This window comes from Pantherophis guttatus, chromosome 7 (genome assembly GCF_059756535.1).
Source record: "Pantherophis guttatus breed Tessera chromosome 7, ASM5975653v1, whole genome shotgun sequence".
NCBI lineage: Eukaryota > Metazoa > Chordata > Lepidosauria > Squamata > Colubridae > Pantherophis > Pantherophis guttatus.
The window spans coordinates 5,703,878-5,717,979 of NC_142069.1; the positions used below are offsets into that span (position 1 = coordinate 5,703,878).

At 43.4% G+C, this 14,102-nt stretch overlaps 2 protein-coding genes across 3 annotated transcripts; both read right to left on the reverse strand.

Moving 5' to 3' along the window:
• Positions 1-984: 984 nt before the first annotated feature.
• Positions 985-4,863, reverse strand: LOC148112758 (endonuclease domain-containing 1 protein-like). 2 transcript variants are annotated; one of them, XM_087873201.1, is made up of 3 exons: positions 4,812-4,863; positions 3,589-3,905; positions 985-2,466 (listed from the first exon to the last, which is right to left on the reverse strand). In XM_087873201.1, the coding sequence occupies exons 2-3, from the start codon at positions 3,862-3,864 to the stop codon at positions 1,921-1,923; spliced, it is 822 nt and encodes a 273-aa protein (XP_087729327.1). In that variant the 5' UTR covers positions 3,865-3,905; positions 4,812-4,863; the 3' UTR covers positions 985-1,920. The 2 variants fall into 2 exon arrangements, with proteins under 2 accessions (XP_087729327.1, XP_087729328.1); XM_087873202.1 differs by having other exon boundaries at positions 3,589-3,908; positions 4,812-4,853.
• A 3,234-nt stretch (positions 4,864-8,097) lies between these two features.
• On the reverse strand, positions 8,098-11,425 carry LOC148112759 (endonuclease domain-containing 1 protein-like). Its single transcript, XM_087873215.1, has 3 exons — positions 11,375-11,425; positions 10,165-10,481; positions 8,098-9,042 (listed from the first exon to the last, which is right to left on the reverse strand). Exons 2-3 carry the CDS (start codon positions 10,438-10,440, stop codon positions 8,497-8,499), a joined length of 822 nt encoding a protein of 273 aa, XP_087729341.1. The 5' UTR covers positions 10,441-10,481; positions 11,375-11,425; the 3' UTR covers positions 8,098-8,496.
• Positions 11,426-14,102: the final 2,677 nt, after the last annotated feature.

The following is a 14,102-nucleotide window of genomic DNA, read 5'->3' on the forward strand; positions in this document are numbered from 1 at the left end:
TTTGCCCGTGTCTTATTGAGGTTGAAGCTGAAGTAGTCATTGACAGGTAGGATGTTGTAGCAGACAATTTTGTGTACTACGCTTAAGTCAGACCGTAGTCAGCGTAGTTCTAGGTTGTCCAAGCCTAAAATTTTGAGCCTGGAGGCATAAGGGATTCTATGGTGAGCAGAGGAGTGGAGTACTCTTCTCGTGAAATACCTCTGGACTCGCTCAATTGTATTAATGTCTGTTATGCAGTGTGGATTCCAGGCAGACGAGCTGTATTCGAGAATTGGTCTGGCAAAGGTTTTGTATGCCCTAGTTAACAATTCGATGTTTATTTATTTATTTAGAATGAATTTAGAATTAATTAATTTAAAATTAATTAAAAATTAATTAATTAAAAATCAATCAATCAATTAATTAATTAATTAATACTTATTTAGAATTAAGCCATATTGGATCCAGAGGCTTTTAAGTGAAGAACTCAAGAATTCAGGACTGTTGGACCTAAATTACAACACCAAACATCCATCCTTTGTCCATAAAAAAAAATTGATGGCACTTAATGGCAGTTAATCAATCAATCAACAAGGACAAAATAGTGGGGGAGGAATGAAATTATTTAGCAATACGCCTTCTCCCTGCCCCATACTCGTTTGACTGATAAAACAGAATGATCAAGCTTTTCCAGGTTGATTTACTGAAAGTGACACAAGGACACAGATCTTTGATAAGCAAGTTTATTGCAAGAACTAAGAAAAAGCATTTATTGACAAAGCATCAGAAGCAGGTAAATACAGGAAGGCATCAATTTGCAATCACAATTGCGACCAGAATCTCTGTCACTAAGCAATGTAACCATTAAGTGAGTCAGACCTGCTTTTACAACCTTTGTTGTTGAGGTCATTAAACAAAACCAGCTCCCCCTTTTGACTTTACCTATCAGGAGCCCCCCGGGATGGTTGCAAATGGTGATCTTTGGACACTGCAGCAGTGGTGGGTTTCAAAATTTTTTACTACTGGTTCTGTGGGTGTGGCTTGGTGGGCGTGGCAGGGGACGGATACTGTAAAATCTCCATTCCCACCCCCCTCCAGGGGAAGGTTACTGCAAAATCCCCATTTTCTCCCGATCAGCTGGGACTCGGGAGGCAGAGAATAGATGGGGCCGGGGCCAGTCAGAATTTTCACTACCGGTTCTCCGAACTACTCAAAATTTCCGCTACTGGTTCTCCAGAACTGGTCAGAACCTGCTGAAACCTACCTCTGCACTGCAGCCATCGTAAACACATGCCAGTTGCCAATCACCCCAATTTTGAGCTGACTGTGTTGACACTGCGATGGTCCTTAAGTGCAAGAACTGGTTGTAAATTACTTTTTTTCAGCACTGTCAGAACACTCATTTAACAGTCATAATTCGAGGATTATCTGTATCAAGCATAACTCCTGTTCAGCATCAGTGCTCATTCCTTCTCACTGCACTTCCCTTTTTCACAATTTATACTCAGGTACCTTTATTACCAGTTCGCAAAGGGAGCACATGCGGGCATGCGCAGATTCCCCCATGATGACATCATGGTGGGTGGGCGGAGCCTCCCATCGGTTTTACCACCAGTTCTATAGAACCGGACCAAACCAGGAGCAACCCACCACTGGTTATATTGTACATGTGTTGAAATGATCAATCCTATACAACCTGTAAATTGAGATAACCATTTTAGCTCTGTCAACTCTAGACCCTTAATCTGGCTACTGGATTAATTTATTTGCTGGATTCCCATAATAATCATTACCGTAAACTAATCAAACGGCCTGGATTTTTGCCACCCTGAGGAATACAATCACACAGAACAAGCCAGGATTACAATTAACCGCTTTCATTCCATAGGCTGAACAAGTAAGCTACTACATTTGTACTTTGCTTTTATTTGCTGTGTGAGTTCAGTTTTGCGAGACATCCGGTGCATTACAAGCATTATCGAAAAGATCAACTTCCTTCCCATAGAGATTAGCAAGTTGTGCTTGCAGGTCCACCAAGCTATGATGGACTACCTTATTCTTATCATTTTGTGCAAGGACTGCCCAGGACTTTCTCTCATTGTTTTTTAACACACAACAAGCTGCAGCCCAGATATGACTGGGTACATTCACTCTGTCATTGATGGATTTATTGCCGGGCACCGCACCCACAATGACATATGTATCAAGGCACCCTTTAGTAGATTTCTTCATACTTTCCTCATATAATCTCCATTCTCCAGTATTGAGTTGGCGTAACTGGGGCACAATGTTGGTTAAAGTGAAGGTTGCATCTTTGCTAGCCTGGTCCGGTTGATGGGACGGTGGTGTTAAGTGTCCCTTGTCGTAAAGAACGCCCTCTTTGTAATCCCGTTCAACAGCCTGGCTGTTTTCAAGGACATTGATGTCGATTCCGCAATCGGCTTCTAGTTCCATGCTCTTTCGATTATCATCCCCAGGCAGGGCAAGCTAGGAATAAGAAAAGACAAGCAACGTGACTGGTTAGCATTTACACAACACTGAGTCAAAGATCTTGAATCTGGGGAAAGATCTACAGTGAGTCAGCCAGGGAATGGGGTGTGGGATACTCTGCAATGGCAGGTTGGATGGCATCTTCCAGGCATCCGAGCCCACAGGGAAGTTTGTAAGGATTCTGGAAATTGAAACCCCAGATTGATGCTCTTGAGAAGCCCACTTTAAACCATCTTCTAGTAGAGAGCACACATTGATTGAGCGTGAAATATTGGGTTTGGGGTGATCTCTGAACTTGATTCTTTTCTGTTCTGCCCCAGCTACGGACCCCAAAGAACGCAGCACACACGAAGTCCGTTCCAACCTTAGTTTACTAAATAAACCAGTTTTGTACAACAACGGCTGTTAATTAACTGCATTAAAAGCCGCCAAGAATTCAAAGAATAATACTGAAAGCTTACTGTGGTTGGCAGAATGCCCAGAAGCAATTTGCAGGAAGCTGATAAGATAAGCAAGACAAGACACGAAGGTATGTGAACTGAGTTGTTCCCTGCAAATTGCTTCCAGTTGGCGTTCCTCCTTAAATAGGCTAAGGGAGTGGCCAATTAGCCCCAAGCCTTACTCTCGAGGAGACCTCCTCTTGAGGCGCCACTCCTGCCTTTTGGCAGCTCTGCGCACCCGTGCATCGAGAAGAGGCTCCTCCTCTTCGTCCTCTTCACTTAAGGGAACTTCTGGAGGTTATGAAGGCCCTGGCTGAATCCCTGCCTCTGGCACCACATCTTCTCCAACCTCCTCATTGTCCGATTCGAGTGCCAGCTGCACAGGCTGCTGGCGCAGCACCACACCAGCCTCCTCGCTGTCGGAATCAGCTACTAGCTGCACTGGCCGCTGACGGGCCACAACATTTTGGGAAAGAATCAGATGGAAGTAAGACCTTGCCAAGGTAGACAATGAGGTGAACAGAATCCTTCCAGCCTAGCACCGGATGAATCCTGGAAATAATTATATACAAATAATTCTTAAATGCACTGTCTTGCTTTATTTCCTAACTACTGACTGTTCCTTTAAGGTGGCCCCCATTTGATGAATGTTTAGCTTCAGGATAGGAACTTCTCTTACCTGCGGTTCAATCATCCACTCGTCCCATCTTGGAGCCTTACCAGGCTGATATTTATACGCTGAGAACACGGGGATGCGCCGATCTGTGTCGTACATTGTGGCAAAATGATACCTGTTGTTATACCTCTGGCAGATTCTGGCCAAATTCTCTGGCTCCAGGTTAGGGGGCTTTTCATCCAAAAAGAACTGACTGCATGTACTGAAACTTTGTACCACCTCCCCAGTTGCAGGCAGGAGAAAGGAGGCAGCCAGGGAGAGGATCCATAGCAGCAACATGGCTGTGCAATTGGTCGGTTGGTCCTTCAAGTAGAACTTTTCTGCTGAGAGAGAGAGAGAGAGAGGAGGAGGAAGAGGAGGAAGAGAAGGAAGGGGGAGGAGGAGGAGGAGGAGGAGGAGGAGGAGGAGGAGGAGGAGGAGAAGAAGAAGAAGAAGAAGAAGAAGAAGAAGAAGAAGAAGAAGAAGAAGAAGAAGAAGAAGAAGAAGAAGAAGAAGAAGAAGAAACACTTTAATTTAGCAAAGAATTAGTTTGAGGTTGAATATAGCCAATGGCTAATAAAGACCAGCTTTTCCACATGTTCAGATGGAGGCCAACCAGATTGTTTACGTTTCTAGATAGAAGAGAAGGAAGGGCAGGGAAGGGAAGGCTCGTGACCCCTACATGACCCCATAGGAATCCAGAAGGTATAAAAACCTACCCAGTCTAAACTCCATTTTGTCAGCTCTCCCAGAATTACATGTGGTTTGTTCTGCTTCATCAATTCACGGACCCTCTTTCCAATCAGCCTCCAGCCTCTATTTTATTTATTTCCAATGTCTTTCTCCCAGCTTGGAACTGAACCAGAGGGATTTTCCTTCCAACAAATCTTAAACCTCTTTGCCTACATTAACCATTATTAATTTAACAATCCTTGTGCTTCTGACCAAAGGTTGAGTTGTAGTAACCCAAAGATGCAAACAACAGGTGACGATATCCAGGATGGGAAGAGCGTAATTCAAGCATTTGCACAAGATGGCTTCTACAGTGGCTAGAGCCAATGGTGGGATTCAAGTAATTTAACAACTGGTTCTCTGACCTAATGATTTTTTTCCAACAATCAGTTCACCAAACTGCTCAGAAGGTTAACAACTGGTTCTCCGGAAGTGGTGCGAACTGGCTGAATCCCACCACTGGCTGCAGCCCATAACAAAACATCACATAGTAACTTACCCTGCAACATACTCACAATTGAAACCAGTGTCTTACTTGTAGACCAGAAGAAGTCAGGTAGACAGAGGAGAGTCACAATGCAGATCGAGGCCCCTGCTCCAAGATTTATATTTTGGCTATTTCCTGTTACCTTTCTAAAGAAATGAACCCTTGACTGTTTTTGGATGGCTTGACAGATACTCAAGATAAACTTTTGATGGCTTGAGAGATACTTGATCTAGAGGGCCATTTCTGTGGAACTGCCTCTGTCTGTAAATGGAGGAAGCAGTTCATGTTACAGTTTTGGAAGCCAACAACTCGAAACTAAAAAGTAGCCCACAGATTCTCGACATTTGGCCCCCGTCCCGTTCAATTCCAGAGAAGGGGACAGCAAATATCAGCAAGGTGTTTTGGATATCAGCCATGTTGCAAAGAGCAAACCTAAAGAAAAGACAATTTCCAAAAGCGAAATAAAAACCAAAAATAGGGGAAATATAATATAAGGTGCAGTCAACAATGAGGCCAACAAAATTCTTATAGTCTAGCTCTTATTGAAGACTGGAATTAATAAAGTGCAAATAATTCTTAACTTCACCATCTTGCCATATTTCCTCACCTCTGATAGCTCCTCTAAGTTCATCTCCATTTCATGAATGTTTAACAAAAACTAGAAACTGCTTTTACTGCAGTTCAATCTTCCAGTCATTTCTTCTTCCGGTCCCACCAGGTTGATATTTATAAAAGAGCTGCAGTGGCGCAGACGTTAAGAGTGCAGTACTGCCGGCTACTTCTGCTGATCACTGATCTGCCAGCAGTTTGGCAGATCGAATCTAACCAGGCTCAAGGTTGACTCAGCCTTCCATCCTTCCAAGGTTGGTAGAATGAGGAGCCAGATTGTTAGGGGCAATAGGCTGACTCTCCAAGCTGCTTATAGAGAGTTGGAAAGTACTGAAAAGCAGTCGATAAGTCTAAGAGCTATTGCCCTATCTTCCTTTCTTCCTTCCATCTCCTTCCTTCCTTCCTTCCTTCCTTCCTTCCTTCCTTCCTTCCTTCCTTCCTTATCTTCCTTATCTTCCTTCCTTCTTCTCCTATTCCCTTTCTCATTCTTCTTCCTGGTGGGGCAGTGGTTAGAATGCAGTATTGTAGGTTAATTCTGCCCACTGCCAGGAGTTCAATCCTGACCGGCTCAAGGTTGACTCGGCCTTCCATCCTTCTGAGGTCAGTAAAATGAGGACCCAGATTGTGGAGGCAAGATGCTGATTCTGTAAATCAGCTCGGAGAGGGATATAAAGCCCTCAGCTGAGGATATGGGCAAATCAATGCCTTTTTTAAGCAACAGTGTGAAACTGATTTGCTTTTGGCCTCCGCCAGGATCTTTTCCAAGGCCAGAAAAACACTTAATATATATATACAGTATATTAAGTGTTTTTCTATCAAGACACCTATTTCTTTATCAGCAAAATATAAATTTTATATATATATATATAAATCTAGTTTGCCAAACATGTACAAGAAAACAGGTGTAAGTATAAACTTATGGACATGAACACAGGAAATGAGTACGAATAAATGGGGACAGTAGGACAGGGACGGAAGGCACGCTGGTGCGCTTATGCACGCTCCCTTTACGGACCTCTTAGGAATGGGGTGAGGTCCACAGTAGACAGTTTAAGGTTAAAGTTTGGGGGGTTTGAGGACATAACAACAGAGTCAGGTAGTGCATTCCAGACATTGACCACTCTGTTGCTGAAGTCGTATTTTCTGCAATCGAGTTTGGAGTGGTTTACTTTAAGTTTGTATTGATTGTTTGCCCGTGTCTTATTGAGGTTGAAGCTGAAGTAGTCATTGACAGGTAGGATGTTGTAGCAGACAATTTTGTGTACTACGCTTAAGTCAGACCGTAGTCAGCGTAGTTCTAGGTTGTCCAAGCCTAAAATTTTGAGCCTGGAGGCATAAGGGATTCTATGGTGAGCAGAGGAGTGGAGTACTCTTCTCGTGAAATACCTCTGGACTCGCTCAATTGTATTAATGTCTGTTATACAGTGTGGATTCCAGGCAGACGAGCTGTATTCGAGAATTGGTCTGGCAAAGGTTTTGTATGCCCTAGTTAACAATTCGATGTTTATTTATTTATTTAGAATGAATTTAGAATTAATTAATTTAAAATTAATTAAAAATTAATTAATTAAAAATCAATCAATCAATTAATTAATTAATACTTATTTAGAATTAAGCCATATTGGATCCAGAGGCTTTTAAGTGAAGAACTCAAGAATTCAGGACTGTTGGACCTAAATTACAACACCAAACATCCATCCTTTGTCCATAAAAAAAAATTGATGGCACTTAATGGCAGTTAATCAATCAATCAACAAGGACAAAATAGTGGGGGAGGAATGAAATTATTTAGCAATACGCCTTCTCCCTGCCCCATACTCGTTTGACTGATAAAACAGAATGATCAAGCTTTTCCAGGTTGATTTACTGAAAGTGACACAAGGACACAGATCTTTGATAAGCAAGTTTATTGCAAGAACTAAGAAAAAGCATTTATTGACAAAGCATCAGAAGCAGGTAAATACAGGAAGGCATCAATTTGCAATCACAATTGCGACCAGAATCTCTGTCACTAAGCAATGTAACCATTAAGTGAGTCAGACCTGCTTTTACAACCTTTGTTGTTGAGGTCATTAAACAAAACCAGCTCCCCCTTTTGACTTTACCTATCAGGAGCCCCCCGGGATGGTTGCAAATGGTGATCTTCGGACACTGCAGCAGTGGTGGGTTTCAAAATTTTTTACTACTGGTTCTGTGGGTGTGGCTTGGTGGGCGTGGCAGGGGACGGATACTGTAAAATCTCCATTCCCACCCCCCTCCAGGGGAAGGTTACTGCAAAATCCCCATTTCCTCCCGATCAGCTGGGACTCGGGAGGCAGAGAATAGATGGGGCCGGGGCCAGTCAGAATTTTCACTACCGGTTCTCCGAACTACTCAAAATTTCCGCTACTGGTTCTCCAGAACTGGTCAGAACCTGCTGAAACCTACCTCTGCACTGCAGCCATCGTAAACACATGCCAGTTGCCAATCACCCCAATTTTGAGCTGACTGTGTTGACACTGCGATGGTCCTTAAGTGCAAGAACTGGTTGTAAATTACTTTTTTTCAGCACTGTCAGAACACTCATTTAACAGTCATAATTCGAGGATTATCTGTATCAAGCATAACTCCTGTTCAGCATCAGTGCTCATTCCTTCTCACTGCACTTCCCTTTTTCACAATTTATACTCAAGTACCTTTATTACCAGTTCGCAAAGGGAGCACATGCGGGCATGCGCAGATTCCCCCATGATGACATCATGGTGGGTGGGCGGAGCCTCCCATCGGTTTTACCACCAGTTCTATAGAACCGGACCAAACCAGGAGCAACCCACCACTGGTTATATTGTACATGTGTTGAAATGATCAATCCTATACAACCTGTAAATTGAGATAACCATTTTAGCTCTGTCAACTCTAGACCCTTAATCTGGCTACTGGATTAATTTATTTGCTGGATTCCCATAATAATCATTACCGTAAACTAATCAAGCGGCCTGGATTTTTGCCACCCTGAGGAATACAATCACACAGAACAAGCCAGGATTACAATTAACCGCTTTCATTCCATAGGCTGAACAAGTAAGCTACTACATTTGTACTTTGCTTTTATTTGCTGTGTGAGTTCAGTTTTGCGAGACATCCGGTGCATTACAACCATTATCGAAAAGATCAACTTCCTTCCCATAGAGATTAGCAAGTTGTGCTTGCAGGTCCACCAAGCTATGATGGACTACCTTATTCTTATCATTTTGTGCAAGGACTGCCCAGGACTTTCTCTCATTGTTTTTTAACACACAACAAGCTGCAGCCCAGATATGACTGGGTACATTCACTCTGTCATTGATGGATTTATTGCCGGGCACCACACCCACAATGACATATGTATCAAGGCACCCTTTAGTAGATTTCTTCATACTTTCCTCATATAATCTCCATTCTCCAGTATTGAGTTGGCGTAACTGGGGCACAATGTTGGTTAAAGTGAAGGTTGCATCTTTGCTAGCCTGGTCCGGTTGATGGGACGGTGGTGTTAAGTGTCCCTTGTCGTAAAGAACGCCCTCTTTGTAATCCCGTTCAACAGCCTGGCTGTTTTCAAGGACATTGATGTCGATTCCGCAATCGGCTTCTAGTTCCATGCTCTTTCGATTATCATCCCCAGGCAGGGCAAGCTAGGAATAAGAAAAGACAAGCAACGTGACTGGTTAGCATTTACACAACACTGAGTCAAAGATCTTGAATCTGGGGAAAGATCTACAGTGAGTCAGCCAGGGAATGGGGTGTGGGATACTCTGCAATGGCAGGTTGGATGGCATCTTCCAGGCATCCGAGCCCACAGGGAAGTTTGTAAGGATTCTGGAAATTGAAACCCCAGATTGATGCTCTTGAGAAGCCCACTTTAAACCATCTTCTAGTAGAGAGCACACATTGATTGAGCGTGAAATATTGGGTTTGGGGTGATCTCTGAACTTGATTCTTTTCTGTTCTGCCCCAGCTACGGACCCCAAAGAACGCAGCACACACGAAGTCCGTTCCAACCTTAGTTTACTAAATAAACCAGTTTTGTACAACAACGGCTGTTAATTAACTGCATTAAAAGCCGCCAAGAATTCAAAGAATAATACTGAAAGCTTACTGTGGTTGGCAGAATGCCCAGAAGCAATTTGCAGGAAGCTGATAAGATAAGCAAGACAAGACACGAAGGTATGTGAACTGAGTTGTTCCCTGCAAATTGCTTCCAGTTGGCGTTCCTCCTTAAATAGGCTAAGGGAGTGGCCAATTAGCCCCAAGCCTTACTCTCGAGGAGACCTCCTCTTGAGGCACCACTCCTGCCTTTTGGCAGCTCTGCGCACCCGTGCATCGAGAAGAGGCTCCTCCTCTTCGTCCTCTTCACTTAAGGGAACTTCTGGAGGTTATGAAGGCCCTGGCTGAATCCCTGCCTCTGGCACCACATCTTCTCCAACCTCCTCATTGTCCGATTCGAGTGCCAGCTGCACAGGCTGCTGGCGCAGCACCACACCAGCCTCCTCGTTGTCGGAATCAGCTACTAGCTGCACTGGCCGCTGACGGGCCACAACATTTTGGGAAAGAATCAGATGGAAGTAAGACCTTGCCAAGGTAGACAATGAGGTGAACAGAATCCTTCCAGCCTAGCACCGGATGAATCCTGGAAATAATTATATACAAATAATTCTTAAATGCACTGTCTTGCTTTATTTCCTAACTACTGACTGTTCCTTTAAGGTGGCCCCCATTTGATGAATGTTTAGCTTCAGGATAGGAACTTCTCTTACCTGCGGTTCAATCATCCACTCGTCCCATCTTGGAGCCTTACCAGGCTGATATTTATACGCTGAGAACACGGGGATGCGCCGATCTGTGTCGTACATTGTGGCAAAATGATACCTGTTGTTATACCTCTGGCAGATTCTGGCCAAATTCTCTGGCTCCAGGTTAGGGGGCTTTTCATCCAAAAAGAACTGACTGCATGTACTGAAACTTTGTACCACCTCCCCAGTTGCAGGCAGGAGAAAGGAGGCAGCCAGGGAGAGGATCCATAGCAGCAACATGGCTGTGCAATTGGTCGGTTGGTCCTTCAAGTAGAACTTTTCTGCTGAGAGAGAGAGAGAGAGAGAAGGAGGAAGAGGAGGAAGAGGAGGAAGGGGAAGGAGGAGGAGGAGGAGGAGGAGGAGGAGGAGGAGGAGGAGGAGAAGAAGAAGAAGAAGAAGAAGAAGAAGAAGAAGAAGAAGAAGAAGAAGAAGAAGAAGAAGAAGAAGAAGAAGAAGAAGAAGAAGAAACACTTTAATTTAGCAAAGAATTCGTTTGAGGTTGAATATAGCCAATGGCTAATAAAGACCAGCTTTTCCACATGTTCAGATGGAGGCCAACCAGATTGTTTACATTTCTAGATAGAAGAGAAGGAAGGGCAGGGCAGGGAAGGCTCGTGACCCCTACATGACCCCATAGGAATCCAGAAGGTATAAAAACCTACCCAGTCTAAACTCCATTTTGTCAGCTCTCCCAGAATTACATGTGGTTTGTTCTGCTTCATCAATTCACGGACCCTCTTTCCAATCAGCCTCCAGCCTCTATTTTATTTATTTCCAATGCCTTTCTCCCAGCTTGGAACTGAACCAGAGGGATTTTCCTTCCAACAAATCTTAAACCTCTTTGCCTACATTAACCATCATTAATTTAACAATCCTTGTGCTTCTGACCAAAGGTCGAGTTGTAGTAACCCAAAGATGCAAACAACAGGTGACGATATCCAGGATGGGAAGAGCGTAATTCAAGCATTTGCACAAGATGGCTTCTACAGTGGCTAGAGCCAATGGTGGGATTCAAGTAATTTAACAACTGGTTCTCTGACCTAATGATTTTTTTCCAACAATCAGTTCACCAAACTGCTCAGAAGGTTAACAACCGGTTCTCCGGAAGTGGTGCGAACTGGCTGAATCCCACCACTGGCTGCAGCCCATAACAAAACATCACATAGTAACTTACCCTGCAAAATACTCACAATTGAAACCAGTGTCTTACTTGTAGACCAGAAGAAGTCAGGTAGACAGAGGAGAGTCACAATGCAGATCGAGGCCCCTGCTCCAAGATTTATATTTTGGCTATTTCCTGTTACCTTTCTAAAGAAATGAACCCTTGACCGTTTTTGGATGGCTTGACAGATACTCAAGATAAACTTTTGATGGCTTGAGAGATACTTGATCTAGAGGGCCATTTCTGTGGAACTGCCTCTGTCTGTAAATGGAGGAAGCAGTTCATGTTACAGTTTTGGAAGCCAACAACTCGAAACTAAAAAGTAGCCCACAGATTCTCGACATTTGGCCCCCGTCCCGTTCAATTCCAGAGAAGGGGACAGCAAATATCAGCAAGGGGTTTTGGATATCAGCCATGTTGCAAAGAGCAAACCTAAAGAAAAGACAATTTCCAAGAGCGAAATAAAAACCAAAAATAGGGGAAATATAATATAAGGTGCAGTCAACAATGAGGCCAACAAAATTCTTATAGTCTAGCTCTTATTGAAGACTGGAATTAATAAAGTGCAAATAATTCTTAACTTCACCATCTTGCCATATTTCCTCACCTCTGATAGCTCCTCTAAGTTCACCTCCATTTCATGAATGTTTAACATAAACTAGAAACTGCTTTTACTGCAGTTCAATCTTCCAGTCATTTCTTCTTCCGGTCCCACCAGGTTGATATTTATAAAAGAGCTGCGGTGGCGCAGTTGTTAAGAGTGCAGTACTGCCGGCTACTTCTGCTGATCACTGATCTGCCAGCAGTTTGGCAGATCGAATCTAACCAGGCTCAAGGTTGACTCAGCCTTCCATCCTTCCAAGGTTGGTAGAATGAGGAGCCAGATTGTTAGGGGCAATAGGCTGACTCTCCAAGCTGCTTATAGAGAGTTGGAAAGTACTGAAAAGCAGTCAATAAGTCTAAGAGCTATTGCCCTATCTTCCTTTCTTCCTTCCATCTCCTTCCTTCCTTCCTTCCTTCCTTCCTTCCTTCCTTCCTTCCTTCCTTCCTTTCTTCCTTCCTTCCTTCCTTCCTTATCTTCCTTATCTTCCTTATCTTCCTTCCTTCTTCTCCTATTCCCTTTCTCATTCTTCTTCCTGGTGGGGCAGTGGTTAGAATGCAGTATTGTAGGTTAATTCTGCCCACTGCCAGGAGTTCGATCCTGACTGGCTCAAGGTTGACTCAGCCTTCCATCCTTCCGATGTGGGTAAAATGAGGACACAGATTGTTGGGGGCAATAGGCTGACTCTCCAAGCTGCTTATAGAGAGTTGGAAAGTACTGAAAAGCAGTAGATAAGTCCAAGAGCTATTGCCCTATCTTCCTTCCTTCCTTCCTTCCTTCCTTCCTTCCTTCCTTCCTTCCTTCCTTATCTTCCTTCCTTCTTCTCTTATTCCCTTTCTCATTCTTCTTCCTGGTGGGGCAGTGGTTAGAATGCAGTGTTGTAGGTTAATTCTGCCCACTGCCAGGAGTTCGATCCTGACTGGCTCAAGGTTGACTCAGCCTTCCATCCTTCCGATGTGGGTAAAATGAGGACACAGATTGTTGGGGGCAATAGGCTGACTCTGTAAACCTTTTAGAGAGGGCTGGAAAGCACTATGAAGCGGTATATAATGACTAAGTGCTATTGCTATTGCTATATGCTGAGAATATGGGGATGCATTGGTCTCGCTCATAGATTGTGGCAGGTTGCTACTCGTTGCTACACTACTGGCAAATTCTGGCTGGATTTATTGACTTCAGTTTGGGGGCTTTTCCAACCAATAAGAACTGACCGCAGCATCTGAAACTGTTCACTACCACCTCCCCAGTGGCAGGCAGGAGAAAAGAGGCAGCCAGGGAGAAGGTCCATAGCAGCAATACGACCGTGCGCTTTGTCAGTCGGTCCTTCAAGTGGAACTTTGAACTTTGAAATATTATTCATGCAAAGATAGAAAAGAATTCCACAGCACCAGGATTATTCCTCCTCTGTCCATTCTACTCTACTCTATAGTTAGAAGGAAGTTTTTAAGAAGAGATTGCAAGATAGAAACATAGGTGAACCAATAATGTTGGATACATGGGAAAAGATATGGGTTAGAAATGTAAGATTCACACAAGCTCAAAACTTTTTTTTTTTTAATTTGATTTATATGCCGCCCTTCTCCGGAGACTCAGGGCGGCTTACAATGCGTTAAGCAATAGCCTTCATACTTTTGTATATTTTATACAAAGTCAGCTTATTGCCCCCACAAACTGGGTCCTCATTTCACCTACCTTAGAAAGGATGGAAGGCTGAGTCAACCTTGAGCCTTGGAGAGATTCGAACCAGCAGAAATTGCAGGCAGCTGTGTTAATAACAGGGTGCTTAGACCACTGTACTATCAAGGTTCTTAAGAGAGAACTTTTACAAAATGTTTTATAGATGGCATTTAGACCCCAAAAAAACTAGCCTGCATGTATCCAAATTTACAACCCAAGTGTTGGCGATGTGAGTGTGAAGATGCTACATATTTTCATATATGGTGGACATGTAAAAAAATTAAGGCTTTTTGGATAAAAATATGGTGGATTATTCAAAATATTTTAAGGGGAAAAAATTAAATTTACACCACAGGTTTTTTTTGTTGGGAATAGTCACGGATTGTACTGTAATAGAGACTAAGTTGGTTTTGAATTTAATAACAGCTGCCAGGTTACTGGTGGCACAGTACTGGAAGAAGG

Coding starts and splice junctions, on each gene's coding strand:
- LOC148112759 (XM_087873215.1), bottom strand. CDS start 10,440: ATGTTGCTGCTATGGATCCTCTCCCTGGCTGCCTCCTTTCTCCTGCCT. Junction 9,043..10,164: donor AGTGGATGATTGAACCGCAG/GTAAGAGAAGTT, acceptor TCTTATTCCTAG/CTTGCCCTGCCTGGGGATGA.
- LOC148112758 (XM_087873201.1), bottom strand. CDS start 3,864: ATGTTGCTGCTATGGATCCTCTCCCTGGCTGCCTCCTTTCTCCTGCCT. Junction 2,467..3,588: donor AGTGGATGATTGAACCGCAG/GTAAGAGAAGTT, acceptor TCTTATTCCTAG/CTTGCCCTGCCTGGGGATGA.